Genomic DNA, 21,457 nt, shown 5'->3' with positions numbered 1-21,457 from the left:
AAGAAATTGAACAACATATCCTTTACAAGCTAAGGGAGGCAACCCCATTCCACGTATTGTACTTAAAGAAACTTGTACTCAAGGTTGCAGAATGAAATACAAGCAAGATTGAAGACTGTTGTTCTCACCTGGTGGGTTGGAGATGAGGTTGTTGTCTCTGTACCACCTGAATACCGCATTCTGGACTTCTCCAGACACCATGGTACAGTTGAGCTCTACCGCAGACTGGGATTTCACAAAGATGGTCAGAGGTTCTAGTTTTACTACAGGCTTTTGTACAACTAACACAGGCAACGAACGATGGTCCAACAGGTCACCAGACTTCACCTCACACTTGTATGTGCCTGTGAAAAACATAACATGCAGTTTGAAAGTTCATGGATGAGTTTATGAGTGAGTTTATGTTTAAATTCATGAGTGAGTTTATCTTTGTGTTCATGTTGAGTGAATTCATGAATGATTTAATCACTTCTGTTTCTTTCATATTGCTATATGTTTAGATCATATGTCTTAGCTGATCAGCTGCCCCAGTGCCAATGTTTATCTTCATATAAGTGCTGATTCGTCATCTGGAATTGCCCTGATTTGTAATGTATCTTATTTTGAATGTACTTTAACAAGTACCTCACTGAGTGTCAAAAAAGGAAACAAGAGAATTCATGAATGATGCCTTAGGCTGATATTAATTTTATATGCTGGTCAAACTGGACATAAAACACATTTAGCAAAAATATGCTTCTGAAAATGGATTATCTTTCACAATTTTATCCTTTATCTTTTGAATATAGTGCCAGTTTTTCCAAACTTCCAGTGATTTAGGAGGGTCACCTTAGGTGAACTTTAAATCAGCTAATCAGCTTCTATATTCCTTGTTTAAGTGGTCAGTGTCCCTTATTATTTCCACTATACAAAACAAATTTTTTTGTTAAGAGACCACCAAAAGTGTTTTGCTTGGGCCCCTTGTGACAATAAATGTGAGTAAAGGGTGTTCATCCAATGTTAGGACCACCCCCAAATTAAAAAAATATTCAATTTAAATTTTTGATTAACAACCAGATCAACATGTTATCATGGTACTGAAAGCCGTTATTCAAAATGTTGTTAGATGTAAACTGACGTTGTAGCAGCCTTTAGAACCCGACCCAACTACTGTGACTTCATAACATCTTTGGGGAGGTGGGTAGCCTTGTGCGTCAAGCATTCACTTATCATGCCGAAAACCTAGGTTCAGTTCCCCACATGGGTACAATGTGTGAAGTCCATTTCTGGTGTTCTGGTGGCATAAAACCAAACTCATGACACCCATGATATTAACAAGTTTTGTCTATTAATAGATATATTCTGAATGTACTTGCTTTGCGTAATAGTAATACTCCCCAAACCAAGTGATTGATAAATGGATTCTATAAGTTTCGCCTTGATCCTGTCAGTTTAAACCAAATTAGAAAAATGTTGGTAAGACTACATAATTCCGGATACCATCCATCGTCTTTGAAGCCACTTACTTTTTGTTAGGGTTATGGCAAGGTTTAGGGTTAGTATTAGGGTTATGGCAAGGTTTAGGGTTAGTGTTAGGGTCATGGCAAGGTTTCGGGTTAGTGTTAGGGTCATGGCAAGGTTTAGGGTTAGTGTTAGGGTTATGGCAAGGTTTCGGGTTAGCATTAGGGTTATGACAAGGTTTCGGGTTAGCATTAGGATTATGGCAAGGTTTCGGGTTAGCATTAGGGTTATGGCAAGGTTTCGGGTTAGTTTTAAGGTTATGGTTATGGTTAGAGTTAGGGTTAGGGCTAGAGTAAGGTTTAGTGTTAGGGTAAAGACTAGGGTTACATTAGGGTTAGGGTAAGGTCTAGAGTTAGCATTAGGTTTATGGTGACATGACACTAAACAAAATGACTGGTAGGTATTGGCATTCTGAAAGTGTACCAAAATTTTTACTACTGTACTCAACAACTTCAGCTTGTGATGCAAAATTCTCTAAAATGTAGTGGAAAGTTTTCTGTTTAAACCATACCATTGTCTTGTGATCCAACAGAGACAATGCTAAGATTAGCGACATATCCAAACACATCAGTATCCAGTGGGGTGATGCTGGGTGTATATTTGCCGGAGGATGTTGCAGATATGGCCTTGTCATTCAATGTCCACTTGACTCTTGGGGAGGGGCTGTCACCCACTAGTCTGAACACACACTCCACAGAAACGTCCGCATCCTCGCTCACGGTGGTGTCACCTGAACCCAGGGTCATGGACGTTATAACTGCATACTTGTCTGAAAATGTAAAGGATAACCTGAAGTAAGAAATTTTGTATACTATTCATAAGGATTTCATCATCAATTAGCAAATGTTGCAATGGTTAACTTTTCTGCGAAAAAAACACATTGTGTGTTAAGGTAAATAGGAAAAAAGGTCATTGGGAAAAAATGTTCTATTATGAAGCATACTCGTCTCAAGTTATTTACTTTGTAATAAATACTACTTTATGTTGATCTTCAAATAATCTTCAGTAATAAAAACATCCTGTTATCCAGTTATTTTATAAAAACTATTTCATTTTCAAGTTAATTATCCCTGTTGGTGTGACACTGTAAGCAGTCGATCGTATCAAAACACCAGAAATGAATATATCATAAATTGTTTAGTTCTTTAAAGGATTAATAGGTTCCACAGACCTCCTCTCTTAACATCCACAAAGCCTGCATCGACAATTTGATCACCGAGTTGGCCAGTGTTGACAGCGTTCCGGAAATCTCTTTCGGCCTCGGTGATGTTCCCTGTCTGGTTGACTGCCACCACAGCATCCACTAAAACACTCCCCGAGCTGCAAACACAAAATAGCCTTCACATTCTCAAATACAAACACTTTTACAATGGGACACCTCTTAGGAGTGAGTGAGCATTGTTTTAAGTTGCTTTTAGCAATATTCAAGCAATATCATGGCAGGGGATGCCAGAAATGTGCTTCACACCTTGTGCCCATGTGGGGAATTGAACCTGGATCTTTGGTGTGATGTGTGGAGACTAACCCCAAAACTACCCCACCATCCCAGCTTTTTGGAAGAGGAGGTTACACTTTTAATTGGCAAGCAGCATGTTTTGCAAACAAGCATACTAACCTTTGCTCACACTTGAAAGTTACACATAAAGTTAATTACGTGTAATAATGTCAACAATTATTGTTAAATGTGTTTAGCATAAACTTAGTATAGTACTCTCTGTATCTCGGTATGTGCAAGTAAACATTTAACTGTACTATATTATTGATGAAATATAATAATTTTGAGTAAAATAATAATACTTTGTTGGATTACCTTAGACCAATAACTATTACTTCATGCAGTCCAGTGACAGCCTTAAGAGCCTTCCTCAACTGAAACAGGTAAATGTAATTATTACACAAGATGTGTGTGTGTTTGTGTGTGAGAGAGAGAGAGAGAGAGAGAAAGAGAGAGCGAGAGAGCATGTGTGTAGAGTTGGTCTTTGAGTGTAGTGGTGTCACTGTATATAGAGGCATGTGGTGTGTGTGTGTGTGCATGCATATGTGTGTATAGAGAGAGATGGAGTATGTGTTTGGGTTTTGTTTGTGCACACTCATGTGTGCAGGTCTGTGTGCTTGTGTGAGAGAGAGAGAGGGTGTATATGTTGAGGTGTCTTGACTGAGAGAGAGAGAGAGAGAGTAGTGAGAAAGGGTGTATGTGTTGAGGTGTGGAGTGAGAGCGTGAGTAAGGAGAGAGGGTGTATGTGTTGAGGAGTGGAGTGTGAGAGAGAGGAGGGAGAAAGGGTGTATGTTTTGAAGTGTGGAGTGTGAGAGAGAGAGTAGTGAGATACGGTGTATGTGTTGAGGTGTGGTGTATAAGAGAGTAGGGAGGGAGAGAGTCTGTTTTGAGTTGTAGAATGTGACAGAGAGAGTAGGGATAGAAGGTGTATGTTTTCAGGTGTGGAATGAGCGAGAGAGAGTAGGGAGAGAGGGTGTACGTTTTAATGTGTGGAGAGTGAGAGAGAGAGCAGGGAGAGACGATATATGTCTTGAGGTGTGGAATGTGTGGAGAGTAAAGGATCATAACACTTACACTGATTTCAGTTGTAGTTTTGTAGGCTTTAGCAGCACTGGAGGTGAGGTTGTTGAAATCTGGCATCCATGTCATATTCTTATCCTTGTACCTCACAGCCATCTTGGTCAGCACAGGAACCTCTGCCACAAACAAGTGGTCAGCACCAGGTTATAGAACTTTCAGACTTCCTAAACCCTCAGGCTGGTAAAGTCAAGATTCAAGCTTTTCTTATTCTATCAAAGTGATGTTCAAGAACAATTTTATCTGCTCTACTATTACACAAATGGCACTGGTAATGAAATATTGTATAGAATGAATGCACTAACCTCAATGATATTTTACAGGTCACTTGATGGTATACTGAACAGCAAAACAAACGCAACTCTGCTTTTTGGTCAAGTTTTTAAATAGAAGATATAAACATGAATGCTTACTTTTATGAGATTTAATTTTTTTGAAGACTGTGTTTCTTTTCCTGTTCAGTATATATCTCACCTCTTGTACTGTCTGTCAAAGTGTTTGATGTGGCATTGCCAAATATTGTCTCTGCCTTGACTGAGATGACGTGAATGGTCCCAGGCTGGAGACCGGTCAAGTATGTCCCATTTGTCTTCTCCACTACAATCTTGGGAGTGTACACCTTGTTTCCTCCCTGGTACTCCACAATGAAGCGGTTTACTATAATGATGTAGTCAGCTCGCACAAAGCTCCAATGAAGCTGCATCGATGTGGTTGTGGTTTTAACAAGCTTAATAGTGAAATTCTGTGTCACTGAAAATGCAAAGATACATGTTGCAACATTCTGTTTCAAAATACAAGATGCATCTTTAAACAAAAAACAGCACATGAAGTTTTTTGTTTAGCATCGCACTCGACAATATTCTAACTATGTGGTGGTGGCCTGTAAATAATCATGTGTGGACCAGATAAACCAGTGGTCAACAACATGAGCATTAATCTACACAACTGGGATACAATGACACACATCAACCAAATCAGCAGGCCAGACCACTTGATCCTGTTAGTCACCTCTTATGCCATGCATGGTTTGCTGAAGATCAGTTCTAACACGGATCTTCATGGGCAGGTTATGAAGTAGTTCCATGGGTAACACTGAAAGCAGTTGTGACTTAGATCAAAGTGCAGCATGAGAAGCCTCAAAACTGTTCCTTTAAATCCTTAAGTTATACGGTTTGCACACCAGTCACAGTGTATATGTAGAGTAAATTTCAAGGAAATGGCCCCTTTCACTTTAGGCCCACAAACCCTTGACACAGCATCTGTCATGGTGAACAAGGCAACAGAACCAAGCCTACTGAGCAGCAGAATGGACTACAGTGTAACAGAAAGGGGTACTGAGCAGCAGAATTGTATACTAAGCATAAACAAGGGGTACAAAGCAATATAATTGGGTACTGGGGAACAGCACGGGTGCTGAAGAACATCATGGGGTACTGGGGAACAACATTAGCACCCATGGAACAAATAGGGTACTAGGTACCCACATTAGGAACTGCTTAACACCAAGGGGTACTCAAGGATCAGCATTGAATACAGAGAAACACCATGTTGAACTGTGGAACAGTATGGGGTACCGGATACCAACCTTGGGAACAGTTATGTTCACTCCCTAACTTACAATACAGTATTAGCAGTCACTGAGGTACTAAGGAACATGACCACTTAGTTCAGTGTTGGAAACAGTTTTCCAAGTTTGCTAGCCAGTCGGACTCGCTGTGCCTGAAAGTTACTAGTCCACAAAATAATTCACTAGACTGAACTTTGAATGTTGACAAGGATGGGTTCTTCATTAAGCTGCTAATGTGATACACATTTTATCAGGCCTTAATCTTGCATGTTATGAAAGTGAATCATGACTTAACAAGTCAGAGAGAGTGGTGTATTTATGAAATGACCCAGAAACAATTCAGTAGTCAGTCAAGCCAGTGACTGTGGAGATTTCCTGGCCTGACTGCAGGAGGGTAAGTGGCTATTTCACACACTGACTGTGATCTGCTACAGATAATTAAAAGCATGTAAACGCACACTGAACACGAATAACGACTACTGTGACTTGCTGGTTGCTGTGTCCATCCGTGATTCCTATCCTCAGTACGTAGGTTTGTCTATTGAGAGCCAACGGCTGCTTCAGGGTGATGTCCCCTTTGTCACTCAGAGCAAAGTAATTAGAATCTGGAATTAGAAACATGGGATATGTCATCCTGGCTTGTTCATAGCTCGTTATCTATAGAGAATAAACAGTTCAATGGATACTGTTTTACATTTCAAAATCATCACAACTACTTGTTTACAGGTAATCTGATGACTGATAGCATGAACATACACTGTTTGTGCAATACAACAAAATATCTGCCAGATTATATTCATAACCAAAAATCCTCGTTCAAATCCTCTTTAGCAGTTTATTAAAACCATTGTTTGTTCTGTACATTTTGACTAAAACTTACAGTGGTCAGTAAACAACAACAACAACATTTTGTTGGATTGGTCAACTTATTTCTTGTGATTACAGTGAAGTTCCTGAGTGAGTTTAGCTTTATGCCAGTTTTAGTCATATTCAAGGAACACCACAGAGGGGAATACCAGAAATGGGCTTCACACATTGTACCCACGTGGGGAACTGAACCCAGATTTTCGTCATGATGAGCAAAAGCTTTAACCATTATGCTATCCCACTGAAATAATAGTCATATTTCACAGTACATACAGTATATAGATAGTGGCACATATGCTGCATGGCATACACTCTTCAACTACCATTCAAAGTATAGCTGACTTGGTTCAGTGACTGCTTGAAGTTGGCATCTGTGCAGTTCACCTTCAGGACTGATGAACCAACACTCTTGCTAAGGCTGACCTTGACCGTATCAGGGATGGCATCACATTCGGGTGGGATGTTGATTTCCTGGATGATCACCTTTATGCTGACTGTAGATTTCAAGAGAGACAAGGTATCTGTTGCCTGGATACAGAAAACAGTTTTGAAGATGAACATGCATATTGTGTACTTGTGAAAGACAACTGTAGAATTCATATATGTTTAATGTCAAATGATACTGATATTGTAGTTTGCCATTTTTCGGGACATTTACATGCCAGCTAATTCAGTATGTTATTACTTGATGTGACTGTAGATATCCTTGTTACAACTAACACATGAGCTAGCAGTGTAAGACAATGTAACCGTCAATATGTGCAGTAACACAATATAACCATCAATATATGCTGTAACACAATGTAGCCATCAATACGTGCAGCAACACAATGTAACTTTCAATACCTGTATTGTCTGTGTTACATAATTTAAACATCAGTACCTGCACTGTCAAAGTGACTTCAAATCTCCTTTGCCTCAGCAATTCCTTCAAGCTCTTTAGGGTCTGCAGCTCACCTGTCTCAGGTTTCACCAGGAAATACGAGCTCACAGAGACTGGTTCGTAGGCTGAAATCAGTCACATATTACTGAAACATTCTTACATCATAACAATTAATAGCAATCAAACAAAAAACCGAAAAACCAAAAGGTAAATTTAAAATGAATTAACTTAATTTTATTTGTTTATCCTTTTATTATTTTTTAAGTAAAAAAATGAAGTACATACCTGATTTTGACAAGGGCCAGAATAGGATCACTCATATATTAATTTTCAGAGAAATTATGATATTTTTCTCAGTTGGTAAAACCATGTTTTTGTTGTTATTAGGATAAGAATGTCCAAAATGTGTAAAAAAGCGCAAATGAAAGAAAAGTAGTTTGACTGAAAATACTTGACAATATTACTTAGGATTTCAGTGTGATTATTGATCATCGCGGTGGTTGATTATGCCTGCATCTGTAAAATAACACTAAGAATCTACAAATCAAGGAAAATACACGTTTGGTTTACTCAGTGTGTGGGAGAGATTGTTGATTAAAGTACCTGTAATCTCGTATGTGATATTGCCTGAAAAGTTTCCACCCGTCATTGCCTGCACTGTCAGAAAGGTGTCGCCAACAGCAATATTCTCCGTAACATTAACCTCGTACTTCAGTTGGTCAAAGGCTGGTGTTGATCGCAGGTATACCACCCCTATGTCAGCTTGGAGAGTTACATTCTTTAAGCCATTGTCTACTGTTATCTCAATCTGAAAGTGTAAATGTAACAGAAAAAATGGAAGAAAGAAACATACATAACATTGTTTCATTCTGTTCAAACAGATGCAGACTGGAAGCTTGTTTTGAATACAGAACGTAACTGAACGCTGTTGAATGTCTCCCTGACACAAGGGAGGTAACTGCTTGTAAAAGATGAGTTTGTGAGGAAGATGCTTTTAGTGTGCATGTTCATACTATCTGTAATAATCCAGCTATAAATACAGGTGCATGTAACTTATCGTGTCTTGGCAGTCATGCACATCAACACCTCAGTGCTTGACCATTTCAACAGCAATAGGGTAGAGTGAGTGAACTGTCCACAATTCCAGCTGAGTTTGGAGATAACTCTTGTGAAGTAAGATTCAAATGGGACAATGTGTTTAACATTGCACTCAGCAATGTTCTAGGTAGTCTGTGAAAAATTAAGTCTGGACCAGACAATTCAGAGATCAACAGCATGAGCATCAATCTACGCAACTGGGATACGATGACATGACCACCTCTTGGTCACCTCTTACATCAATCATCAAACACGGTGCACATGGTCTAAGAACATATTCTGACGTATGAGTGGTCTACTCACATAATATGTGCCATTGGTTGTCTGTGTGTAGTGTAATCTGTAGGACCCCGAGTCTCCAACTTGAGTAAATCCACTGGTGTAGTTTCCGCTTTCTGTGTACGTCAGTGTGCTGTTCGCGTCTGCTGTCGGGTCAGTGCAGGTCACATTCAGGGATATGACACTGTTGATGATCCACACGGGAGGGTTTACCTGACGAAGTTCACACCTGGCACTGACAGATCCTGAAACACATCAGACACATGTCCACAGAGCGACAACTCGGATACATGCTTACAAGTACAACAACATTGGATACCCAATTATACAACAACATCAGATACTCACATCTACAACACTGGATACCTACCTGTACAACAATATCTGATATCTATTTGTACCACAAAATCTAATACTCTCTTGTGTAACCACATCAGATACCCATTTGTACAACATCAGATATCAACTTGTATATCAACATCGATACCTTCTTGTACGACAACACTGGGAAACTACTTGTATAACACCATCAGATACTCACTTGTACAACATCAAACATCCATTAATTTGTACAACATCGGAAAAATACTTGTATAACAACGTAAAATATCCACTTGTACACCATCAAATACCCACTTGTACAACATCAAATACCCACTTGTACAACATCAAATACCCACAACATTGGAAAACTACTTGTACAACAACATCGGATACAATCCTTGTTACCGCAATCATGTTTAAGTCTGTCAGCGCCATACTGATACTTGTGGGGTTCAGCAAAGTGGTAAACAGACCTGAAATATGCATTACTGGCTTTCCTCCTGACACACTGTCATGTAGCAGGAATACTCTTCAAAATGGCATTAACCTCAGTTCACAAAGCAAACTTGGTTGCTAGAGTCAAATATGGTGACTGATGATGTTGTATACATACGATTAACATTGACGGTGATGTCAACCACATGCTTCAGACTACTGTTTGCAGCATCACTTGCCACTGCCTGCAACTGAAGGGTGTCCCTGTCTCGTGGCAACCTCTTCCCAAGTGTGATGACACCGCTCGAGCTGATGTTGAAAAACTCTGAGAAAGAACATATATATATGATTAAAAACATCTCTGTAGACCTGTAGAAGTACTGATCGAGTGTGTCCTAGGAGACAACATTCAGCAGCGTCTGAGCCCTTCAGTCATCAAGACATATTTGTTGATAAATGGGGTATCAGTAAATGGAAACCCAGGATCATTAATAAGGTGCTGGAGAGAGACCACTCAGTTCTAGAAGGTTCTTATGGTAGATGTGTTGAGATTTATTGAATTGTTATACTTGACTATTCTAATTCATCAACAGTTGAGTATATAAACTATTCTCAATAACTTTAATTTTCAACTATTGACTTGCTCATATTTCTCAGTGTTGTTTTTAGTTCCATGAGTGAGTGAGTGAGTGAGTGAGTGAGTGAGTGAGTGAGTGAGTATACAATCATGTGGCCTCTCCTCTGTAATACACTGCTGTCAATATTCCCCTTGTAAAACCATCTTGATTAGTCCCAACATAACACCTCTTTGGACACTTGTTATAGCACCACAATGTGACTCACCTTGATCTGCCCCTTCTATGGTGTACACAGTCATGGTGTTGTTGGCATCATAGTCAGGGTCAGTGCATGTCAGTGTTGTCATGGTGGTGCCCACCTCAGTCACAAGACTTATATTGAAGGTGAGACTAGAGTCATCACATGTTGGTGCTTCATTGATGTCGATGATGTCCAAGGTGTACACCACTGATGTTGACAGATTACCTCCATCTACTGCCTGGAACAGAGTAGGTACAAGTAAACCTCCCTTGGATTTGAACTACTCAGCTACAGCCTCATAAATACAGATATGAATATAATTCAGTTTTGCTACAAGGAGTTGACTTAAATCAAAAACAGTTAATCTCGAAGTAAACATGGAGGCAGTGATGATGCAGTTTGGAGAAATCTTAATATGTTTCAGATTAGATCCACATAAGCTGTTCTGGGTATTATTCCTGAAAAGTATTTATCTATATGAAAAACATGTTGACAAAATCAGATTGGGGTTAGAGTAAGAGGGTATAACATAGTCAGCTCATATTTTTTCTGCTTTTAGCAGGGCAGTGGGGTAGCCTTAGTACCTAAAGCATTCACTCATCATGCCAAAAACATGGGTTTGATTCCCCACATTGGTACAATGTCTGAAGTCTATTTCTGGTGTCCTCCACTATGATTTTGTTGGAATATGGCTAGATGCGGCATAAAACCATTCTCACTCACTGACGCTATGATTTTTCCAGGTAGCAATAACTCAGGCATTTGTGGACAGGAGTGGAATATATATTTACCATATATTACCGTGTATAAGCCAACCCCATAGATAAGCCGACCCCCTAACTTGACCCCCCAAGTCAGTGTCAAAATGGTATGTTTCGTGCATAAGCTGACCCCCTGCATCTGACATCTGCCAGTTACAGTCTTGGATGTAAAACGTAAGTGAAAATAATATCTAACAAAGATTATACTGACCATTATTCTAAAAATCCATGTTTGTTTTCTGTTCTATATCCACAATAATGTTACACCCGACAGAATTAGAATTATAAACTATTTTTCCCTATTTTATTGGAAAAAATTCTCCTACACGTGCATCATCAACGGGTCCATATCATCAAGTTGTCAAAAGCAAAGTAATGATGTTTCGGGTAGATAATTAATCAAAGGGAATAAGTTGAAGAATACAATCAATAACAGTACTCGTAAAAGTTGTCAAATGAACATTACAACTTACTACGTGTTTTGAAGTGTTTTTGAAAGAGGGAAGTGTTAGATATTACAATCACCTTTCCTACTTTACGTTAAGGGAAAGTGTTTGTTCATTAAACAAGCAGTACAAGGTTAAGTACTGGTCCAATTGACATCAGATGTACATTAAAGTTCCTTTCAGATATTGCCATGATTTGTTCAATTTAGTAATATACAATATTTGATGACAACAATTCAGGCTACTGAAAGGATCTGACTGTAGATGCTACAGGCATCAGTGTCAGGGGGAATATTTAAATGCAGCTTTACACAGTAAGTTCCATCAGAACAGGTACGATGTGTTTTTTTTTACAGTCAGTTTAGTTATACTGCCTGGTTCAAGTCAGTTTGACAGAAAACTTGTAATATGTGTATATGTTTTACCTCAATGGTGAACTGGTACTTGAGAGTCTTGTCCAAGGTATCCCGAACAGAGAAGTATGAGACAGACATGCTGGATGAAGAGAACTCGATGGGTAGATTATCGGCAGATACAGCTGTTTGATTACTCTTAAAAAAGATCTTTCCTGAAATAAAAATACTGAAATGTACCTGTTCATACTTTATACGTACTTTATATGCATTATTTGGCAAAGTCACTATAAATTAGACATGAAGTGTTGGTCTCTTGCCATTGTGTAGTATTTAACATCATACACTAGGTGAACAGGTATCTCCAAATCTTATTCACATCTGTCTATTTATCTCCATCAAAATACCATCCATGTAATGTAGTCAGTTACCATCAATGGATGTTGCTGACACTTACTCCAATGTTCTTAATCCTTTTAAGCTCTTATGTGCCAATATCACCCCAAATTTGTGACTCGGTAGCTGGTCATTGTGTGACTGATGAGCATTCTTCAATGGATGTTGTCAACTCTGCAGTCAACAACATTCATTCAAAGTGGACTGTAAGCAAGATGATGTGAACAAGTGGTTGATGCAATGAACATCACTTTTTGCCACTGGAATGAAGTTCCATGCAATTTCACATGTCATGCTCTTTGTACTAGTACGAGCTTGCATGAAAACACGAGCAACTGATATAGTGGAAGCTGTCTAAACTGGCACTCATCTCTTACAATATAACCAAGACAATGTAAACTGGTGCTCGATGTCATGAGCAACAACTCTTGTCGCTGCAGCTGTTTATCAGTAATTCAGCAATATTACAGCTATATGGCAGCAGTCTGTAAATAATGGTGTCTGGACAAGACAATCCAGTGGTCAACAGCATGAGCATCAATCTGCGCAACTGGGAACCAGTGACCAATGTGTCAACCAAGTCAGTGGGCCTGATCACCTAATCGTCTTTGTTGCCTCTTACAACAGTTGTGGGTTATTGAAGGTAAGTCATAACCTACATCCTCTCGGGTCCATCTTTTTATGAAAATGCAGACATGATGCATACAAACAGGAGTGAGTGAGTAAGATTTCCCAAGAGACTGGAGACTGTTTCCCTGTGTTTTGCACCACAGAACATACCTGGAGCTGCAATCCTCTTGATCTGAAGCTGTGGTGTGTGTTTGTCCGGGTCTGTTACTCGGATAATGTCCAGTCCATCAGTAGTTTTCAGCCCTGTCTCACTGAAAGATCCATTGCTGATCTGCAAAACGGTGATTGTAGTCCCTACAGGCGTGGTTTCAGGTATGGCTCCGTGATATTCAGCTTCTTGGAAGCGTGGCTCTTCATTGACATCCTCTACTACAACACTCCAGGTCACAGTGACATTGCCAAGACCATTTTCCACAATCACTTTCACCTGGAATAAATCAAATACTTCCTAAAAATGTAGCCAATCCTGCTGAGGATTTCAAGATAAATGGTATTTTCATGATTTTGATTAATGTCTGATAGATAATGCTTCTACTGAATTCTAAATGTTTATCTCATTTAAAAAGATATTGTTGATAACAACCAGACAAATAAGTTCACAGAAAAGGTTTCATGATTAAAAAGGGTGTGTGACAACTGTGTCCACTTGTAATATGACTATTCACCTTCTAGAGCCTAACAGACAGGTTTACCCTGGGTAATTATAACCTGTATGTTGTATGAGTGTATAGTGACTGAGTGAGTTATAATGGTTTGAGTGAGTGAGTATGGTTTAATGTCACTTTTTGCATTATTCCAGAAAAATCATGATGGAGACTGATTCTAGCATGCCTGGGCCACGTGGAGTTCAGAACTATATAAGTGGCCTTACTATCCCTCCATAGTAACCCCACCACCAGTATGACTGCTAGCAGCTACGTACGGATATTCAATCATTTATTAATCTGGATATCTGACCAGAATTGGTTCATTTTTATTATCGTGGGATATTCACACATATCCATGCAACTAATATGTGGTGCTGGTTTTTCCCTCGATCATTGGATATGAATCTCAATAGCACATCGTATTATCAATCTCAACTCCCTTGGGAGTATACAACTCATGCAACCACTAGGCACACAATGGTTAAATTGACTTTCCGATACTTATGAGGTACCCATTTACAGCTGGATGGACTGGGATACGGTCACAGTCCTTTGTCCAAGTTTACTGCAATAATTTGGCATGAACCAAATTGGCATTTTAGTATATTAGTGCAAATTTTACAGAAACAGAAATGAGTGAATTTCTTACCAGACTCCCAAACATATTTCTGGCCAAAATCATTCTAAAGCATTTTGTGTAAATTGGCATTTTACATCAGAATTAAATAAGAAATCTTCAGGAATCATTACGTCATGGCTGCCGACACTATTCTTGAAGCTGGTGCTGTTGGCACACATTCGGAAGGCAACAGAAGCTCCAGACTCTTCCTGTTCCAGCTTGAAGCCATCTGGGAAGTTGGTCATCTTGATGCTGGGCAGTTTGCGAAGGGGGTTAGTACATTTGACCTTCTGAGCTGCACACCCGACACTGTCTGTGTCCTTGAACTGGACACTCACACTGGTCGCGTTGCAGGTGGGTGGAAATGCCTCTGAAATACACATGACCTTGACAATGATCCGAAGATTATCCCTATTCATATACGCAACACTGGACGTGTAATGATGATGTACCATGACAATGTTTCACCAAATGATCATCTTTCACATATTGGACAAACCAGCCTGAGGTTGGTGAAGAATTATGTGTTGTGTTTCAAAGTTGTGTATTATTATGATCAGGGTCTCGTGTCCAAATGAGCATACCAGTGAAATCCCTTATCTAACTGACGTGCTGGTCTGCTTGGGGGAATTAACTCAGCAAAGAGTCCAAAGTCGCAAGAAGCTAATTACAATTTTATTAACAAGAAATAGAATAACAAGGTACAACCCTCTGGGCTCAGGCCTAGAGTTGGTCTGAGTTGGAAGTCTAAACCCTTCTGAGCTGCAAATGGAATTGGAGACTATTTAACTAAACTTGAAACAATAAAAAGGTTGTGGCTCGTTAAAAGATACAAAATGGGTGTGCCCTATAATAGCCAACGAAATACTGAATATACAGAATGGGTGTGACCTACTGGAATAATCAGGCAGAGGGGAGTGCTCTTAATCCTATTAATCCTATCTTAAGTGGCATTAATCCTGCTGGCACATTTACTGTATGCTTGGGCTAGTTCTATCCAAGCCTGTTTTGACGTATCAATTATAATAGCTTGGATTACAATAGATGTGCTTCACTGGGCCATGGCTTAATGACCCTAATTAAAAATGTTTTCACACTGTTGTACTAATGATATGTTTTCTTCAAAGAAGCTCATTAAACTGTCTAGATTCAGCTTTTGTCTTAATGACCGGTTTGTGTAACCATGGTATTTTGAATATCTCACTCTAAGATTTATGTACAAACATCTTTAAACAATGCACTTGTAATTTTAAACCCTTGTGGAGATGTAGATATATGAAATTAGTTCTTGCTTTAAACTGGTGTCTTCCTCTAAGCTACTACTGATCATGATGAAATTAATATTCTATGTGTATATTTTCTTAATATCTGAATCCTAATGTATAATGTCTGTAGTGGTAATAAATGAATTTTTGTATAAATTATTATTCCATGATAGTATCACAGCTTTTTATCATAGTGGTGCATCTATGTTGGGTATCTTAGTTGTGTATCATAGTTGTGTATTGTGGCTGTGTTTTGGACCTTAAGTTGTCAGCGTTATTGCCTTGTAAGGTTTTTGCACCATTTGCAGTTTGGGGGTCAAATCCTTTATCAAATGTATTCACTCTGCTGTGAATAGAAGAATGAAAATGATGACTCTAAAATGGAGGATTGTTTTTACAAAAGTGAAATTCACAAATGTGACAGTAATGTATAAATTTCAATAAAGCATACCATCTTGGTTTATGATCTCCAAAAGTTACAGACAAAAAAATGTTAAGTCCTGATTTATGAGTTGCAATGGACCTTTAGGTTTTTAGCCCTCTTTTCACTTAGTAGTCACACGTATAAAACATTCTCCTGAGCAAAAGGAAATGGTACATGATTTCAGGCCATGGAGTAACATAAACACTAGTTTCGTCTTGCATTCTGTCTAGCCATACATACACGTCACCAGACCTTTCTGTATCCAGATTGTCATGGGAAACTGCACATGTTGTACAATCTGAACATAAAATATGATTTACCATATGAACAGAATGTGTTATAATCAAGACCAAATGTTTGCATGATGTTTTTTCCTAGTAACTAGTGTTGTACTTTTATGAAATATACAAGTGATAAAACTGAGTCTTTTTAACAAAGTTTGGCTATACTTCAGTTATTCAGATTTTCTGTTGTCCTAAACTTGTGGTCATTTCCAGTTGACAATAATGTCATCCCTTAACCTATCTAAAAGAGGTTTGACAAGAATCTTCTGATGGATTATTATTCAGACACTTACTGTTATAGACAATCACCACTTGGATTGTGGTAGAGGGGCCAATAGTGTTGCCTGGACTACCGTTGCTAACGGTAACCTGGTACACAAGTCGATCATGTTGGTATGGTATGGTATCCAAGAGTTTGATGATGCCATCCGATGACACATTGATCAATGATGTAGCCCCTGGAAGAAAAGATGGTGGAAACGTATCAAATAATGTTTCATGTGTTTAGTTCCCTGTTTTGTTGTATGAGTGATTGTGGAATGGTTCACTCATTTATGAATATTCCCACACAGAAGAATATCAGGCATGTGTCTAACATGTCATCCTAATACTTTAACCTTCTCAACGTATTTATGTGAGTCTCAGCTGAATGTCACCATGGTTGACCATGATCAACCATGGTTTACCACAGTAAATAAGGCATTTCCATGGTTTACCGTAATAAATTGTGGTCACCAACATTTCTTCTCATGGTAGACCATGGTTATCATAGATCATGGTCACCAAAAACGATGGCAGACCATGGTCATTGCCATTTTACCATGGCAGACCATGGTCATCCTGACAAAACCATGGTAGAACATGGTCTTCTCATTCAAAGCAGTGGTTGATCATGATTGTGAAATGGTTCAATCATTTATGAATATTCCCAAACAGAAGAATTTCAGGCATGTGTCTAACAAGTGAAGCTAATACTCTAACCTTCCGAACTTATTTATGTGAGTCTCATGAATCTGTCATTTACTTCTTCAGATCCAAATCTGAGCAAGTGAGTATGTTTTTATCCCACTTTTAGGAATACCCCACCCATGTCATGGCAGACAACAACAGAAGTGGCAAAGCGGGGAATCAAACCCAGGCTTTCATCATGACAGGCAAATGCTGTAACCACTAAGGCTAACTCACTTTTCCTCAACTGAGTGATATCTGGTACACTTCACACAGTTTTCAAGGAGTTAAATGCTAAAGAACTGCATGGACTATGATCATGGGTTCTACACAAGTGAAACTGCATTATGCCAAATGTCACCCACCCTGCGATGGTTGAACATCATACACCAGCGTCTTGTACTCAGTCTTCACGTCAGTGTCCCAGCAGTTGAGTTGGCCGATCACAAAGTCAGGGCCAGCTGTGGCATTCACAGTGAAGTCTCCTGGCTGCTCACATTTAGGAGCTTCATTCTCATCTTCAACAATGATGATGACATTGACGGATGTAGACAGCCCTCCTCCATCTGTTGCCTATAGCAACAGACATAAAAAGCACATGTTGAAGATATACTTGTGTGCTTTACAACAATAACAATTGGACAGTTCTCTATCAGCTACAATTAACATGTAAAAAAGTATTTTTGTTAGACCTGCCCTCAACAATTTGGGCAAAAAAACACTTTGAATGAAAGAATCTTACCAAAATAATTCCAAACGCTTTAAAACATTTAAAAGTCCACCAAACATTGCAACAAAAAATACAAGTAAAATATAAAACACAAGTATTATACCTATAGAAAATACCTCACCATCACCATGGCATAATTATTTTTTTATTAATTTCCAGCTACCATCAAACACGGAAATACACTTTCTCTTTTCCAGATGTTTATGAATACAAACACCAAACAATTAACGCTGAATGATCAAATGCATTGTATACAGGCTGTAATCACTATAAACATGTTTCCCAAACCTTCACCTGGGTAGAGGTAAACACACTCATAGCATCTATTTGTGACAAGCAAAATATGAAACCACAAATACATATGGAAATAAGACAAAACACATAATGGTTTTAAGGCATCACAATTATCATCTCTCAATCATGAGTGAGTGAGTGAGTGAGTTTAGTTTTACACCACTGTTTGCAATATTCCAGCAATATCATGACATGGGACAGCAGAAATGGGCTTCACACCTTGTACCCATGTTTGGAATCGAACCTGAGTCTTCTGCATGATGAGCAAACACTTTAACCACTAGGCTACTCCACCACAGACCCGTGGTCTGTCAGCAAGGTCTGTCAGTACTTACAGTGACTGTGTAGTTATAGTCAGTGTTCCTGGTAGCGTTCAGCACCTTAGCTACTTTAATCATCTTCGTCACATTGTCAAACTCAAAGTCTCCACCATGTGCCGACGAAGGGCCGACAGCTGTACATAAAAACAACTTTGTTACAAATTGATACAGCCTTGAGAAATAGCCACCATATCAGGGATTTATAAATGGTTCAAAGTAGATGATAGAATGTCCTTCTATTCTATTAAGTACTACAGAAGAATGTATTTTGGACTGACCACTTATGAGTTTAAGATAAGTTTGGTTTTGACTGGTTTGTTTTACGAGGAGCTCGGAACCACGACAGAAATTAGAATGGGGATTTTAGTGGTGATGATGTTGATGCTGTAGATGTTGCTGAAACAAGTGTTGTCACCCTCAACAATAAAAGAATGTCCTATTAGTATGGTAATATGTGATCCACTAAGACATCAAGCCTCTCTCTTAGTCCATTATGTTTCCTCATGTAACTAATACAAGGGTGTTTATTCCAACTTCCCAATACAGGAGGTGAGGTAAAATTGGGTTTAACATTGCATATACTACTATTTCACTCATACATATACATTTGTGTGAATGCGTGGCTGCTTGTACTGGCCCAGATATAAACTGGTTTTTACACCAGGTTGCAGCTTAGCATGAAAATCTCACACAGAAACATTATACTGACTCAGAGCCGACCAGATTTCATTGTATCAATTAATGCTAAGTAAGGGACCAACAAGTACCATAATATAACATCTTTTCATATGACACAGCCGGGATCGAACCCGCAACATTTTGCTCTGTGGGCACACGCTCTGATCGGCACACAATAAAGGCAGTAATGTTAACAACGGGCTATTCTGCATCAGGTCTATTGAAAACAAAAGTGACATTACCTTCAAAACTGACAGACAGAATACCATTGCTTCCAGGATCTGGGTCAGAGATATTCAGAGTTGTGACTAGCGTCATTACTGTTGATGTTTCCCTGATGGTGTAGGTGTTGTTGTTGTTGAGGCCACTGATGACTGGCAGGTCATTGACATCAAGCACGTCCAGTGTCAGGTTTAGTGTAGTTGAAAATAAATTGTTGGATACAAGAAGAACACCCTTAAAAATAAATAGAAAGCATGCAATTACCCCAGGAAGATGAGCCTTAGTGTAACATCTGCTATGTTCGAGATTTGAAATTCATCACACATGTTGCTGAACGAAGAATATTGATCTTATCGTATTTGGTATTAGAACCCAAGAACATCGGATTCTGACAATAGTAAGGGAAGTAACTCTGGAGGATGAACTGCAGCAAACTAAGTCTACAATGCTGTTAACAGCTTTCTATGTATATTCATTATGCTATATCATCCTAATGATGGAAGAAATCCCCAAACATATATTGCATATACGACTTTCATCAAACCAACTGGCACAGATAAAGAGCTTACAGATGGGGTGAATTTGGATTTCAAAACTTTGACTGACATCCCTGCGTACAGGTACACAGCCCTCATACCAAATGCCAGGTGTCACCCTCAATGAGACTAGAGCTACATGTGTCAGTGTGTATATAACTTGTGTGTTGAAATGAACCAAATTTTCAAAGGGTGTGGTTACAAAACCCACATCATTATTCTGATTACTCAATGAGAATTAACGAGGACACAGTTGAACTGACTGTATATACAACACACAGGTTACAATGAGCATGAGAGTGACAAACACAATGAACAGTAAATGCATCAATTCTTCTCTAAACATGAACATAGTTTTTGAGTGTGGTTTTATGTGACCTTCAGCAATGATTCCAGCAGAAGAGTATACACCAGGGAAGACTTCATACACTCTAACCCTTTGAGGAATCTTGCCCATAAGAACAAGGAAGATCTTTAACCACCAGGCTACCCTACAACCACAAAACGTGAACTGTGTGTTCTTTGTATTGGTTGAAGTTCCTCCCTTCATAAGATAATAGCCTGAGTCTCAAACCAAAATCCCTGGCCCGAGAATATTGAATGCTTGTTCTGTTACCGTATAGAGCCCTGGCATCCCCCTGACGTTTTTCTCCAGGCACAAAGTAAGGTACGGCAGCTGGGACCCCACAGAATTGGTTCCCAGGGTGAAATAGTCCAGGAGGGGCTGGTCCACAAACCCCAGGGATGTGTTGGTCAGGTTGAAGGTCAGACCGGTGGAGGTGGGGTCGGTACAACTGTGGGTCAGGTTAAGGCAGGAGGAGACTGCACTTCGCTCAGAGATGGAGTCCTGGAGGTTTGTGTTGGAACATGTAGGGCGCTTATCTGGATTGCAATGGTAAGAAAAATCTTCAGCGGTTTGACAAAAATTATTTTTCAGGTCCATTGAATATCAACCTAAAGCTGATCTAGCATATCTGAACATAATACATAAAATTTGACATTTTGAGGAGGTTTGAGATTGGGATCATGTAATAGGCAACATCTTCGATCAGATGAAGGTCACAGAGGCCAATGTGACGCAGTTCAATGGGGCATTACCACTTTGGTGAAAACCATGAGCACAGTTTTGTGATGATAAACCAAGCAAGGTATATTACTACAGCGAAGCCAGATTGAAACCTATGGACAGCAGATCTAGACAGCAAGGAACATAAGTCTGATGCAACACAAACTGAAAAACTGTTGACATTTGTTTGCTACTGAAAAAAACACACCAAAAGTATCAGTACTATGCATCATTTTATTACAACACAACAACCTATGTGAACTGCAATGATACATCATCTTATTAAGGAACCAGTCATAATTTATGGCCATGGAGCTACCAAGGATGTACATATTGTGAATGATGCTTCCCCACCCACCCAAATCCCCACCAACAAGTTATGTACAAAGCAATATAAGTGATCCTTCCAGCATGTGTACAAATTTGACATCTCCCTCTATCTTCCCAGAACAACATATGTGACCTCCCCTTAAGAGAGCCATCATCAGATCTAG

General features: G+C 39.2%; 1 protein-coding gene across 3 annotated transcripts in view; it reads right to left on the bottom strand.

Annotated features, from left to right (window-relative positions):
- The window catches only part of LOC137287058 (uncharacterized), a 109,415-nt gene that overhangs the window by 38,158 nt on the left and 49,800 nt on the right, over window positions 1–21,457 (bottom strand). For all 3 annotated transcript variants that reach the window (XM_067819171.1, XM_067819172.1, XM_067819173.1), the window contains 21 exons: window positions 20,514–20,779; window positions 19,382–19,595; window positions 18,477–18,595; window positions 17,483–17,690; window positions 16,463–16,627; window positions 14,328–14,566; window positions 13,081–13,357; window positions 11,977–12,119; window positions 10,369–10,582; window positions 9,704–9,850; window positions 8,791–9,011; window positions 7,993–8,197; window positions 7,390–7,514; window positions 6,830–7,034; window positions 6,098–6,244; window positions 4,547–4,822; window positions 4,070–4,191; window positions 3,311–3,369; window positions 2,672–2,820; window positions 2,012–2,269; window positions 129–344 (listed from right to left, as the gene is read on the bottom strand). In XM_067819171.1, coding sequence (XP_067675272.1) covers window positions 129–344; window positions 2,012–2,269; window positions 2,672–2,820; window positions 3,311–3,369; window positions 4,070–4,191; window positions 4,547–4,822; window positions 6,098–6,244; window positions 6,830–7,034; window positions 7,390–7,514; window positions 7,993–8,197; window positions 8,791–9,011; window positions 9,704–9,850; window positions 10,369–10,582; window positions 11,977–12,119; window positions 13,081–13,357; window positions 14,328–14,566; window positions 16,463–16,627; window positions 17,483–17,690; window positions 18,477–18,595; window positions 19,382–19,595; window positions 20,514–20,779 — 3,975 coding nt within the window. The remainder of the gene's footprint in view (window positions 1–128; window positions 345–2,011; window positions 2,270–2,671; window positions 2,821–3,310; window positions 3,370–4,069; window positions 4,192–4,546; window positions 4,823–6,097; window positions 6,245–6,829; window positions 7,035–7,389; window positions 7,515–7,992; window positions 8,198–8,790; window positions 9,012–9,703; window positions 9,851–10,368; window positions 10,583–11,976; window positions 12,120–13,080; window positions 13,358–14,327; window positions 14,567–16,462; window positions 16,628–17,482; window positions 17,691–18,476; window positions 18,596–19,381; window positions 19,596–20,513; window positions 20,780–21,457) is intronic.

Source organism: Haliotis asinina, chromosome 6 (assembly GCF_037392515.1).
Source record: "Haliotis asinina isolate JCU_RB_2024 chromosome 6, JCU_Hal_asi_v2, whole genome shotgun sequence".
Lineage (NCBI taxonomy): Eukaryota > Metazoa > Mollusca > Gastropoda > Lepetellida > Haliotidae > Haliotis > Haliotis asinina.
The sequence above is the reverse complement of the archived record's forward strand: the minus strand, read 5'-3'. Positions and strand labels throughout refer to the sequence as shown.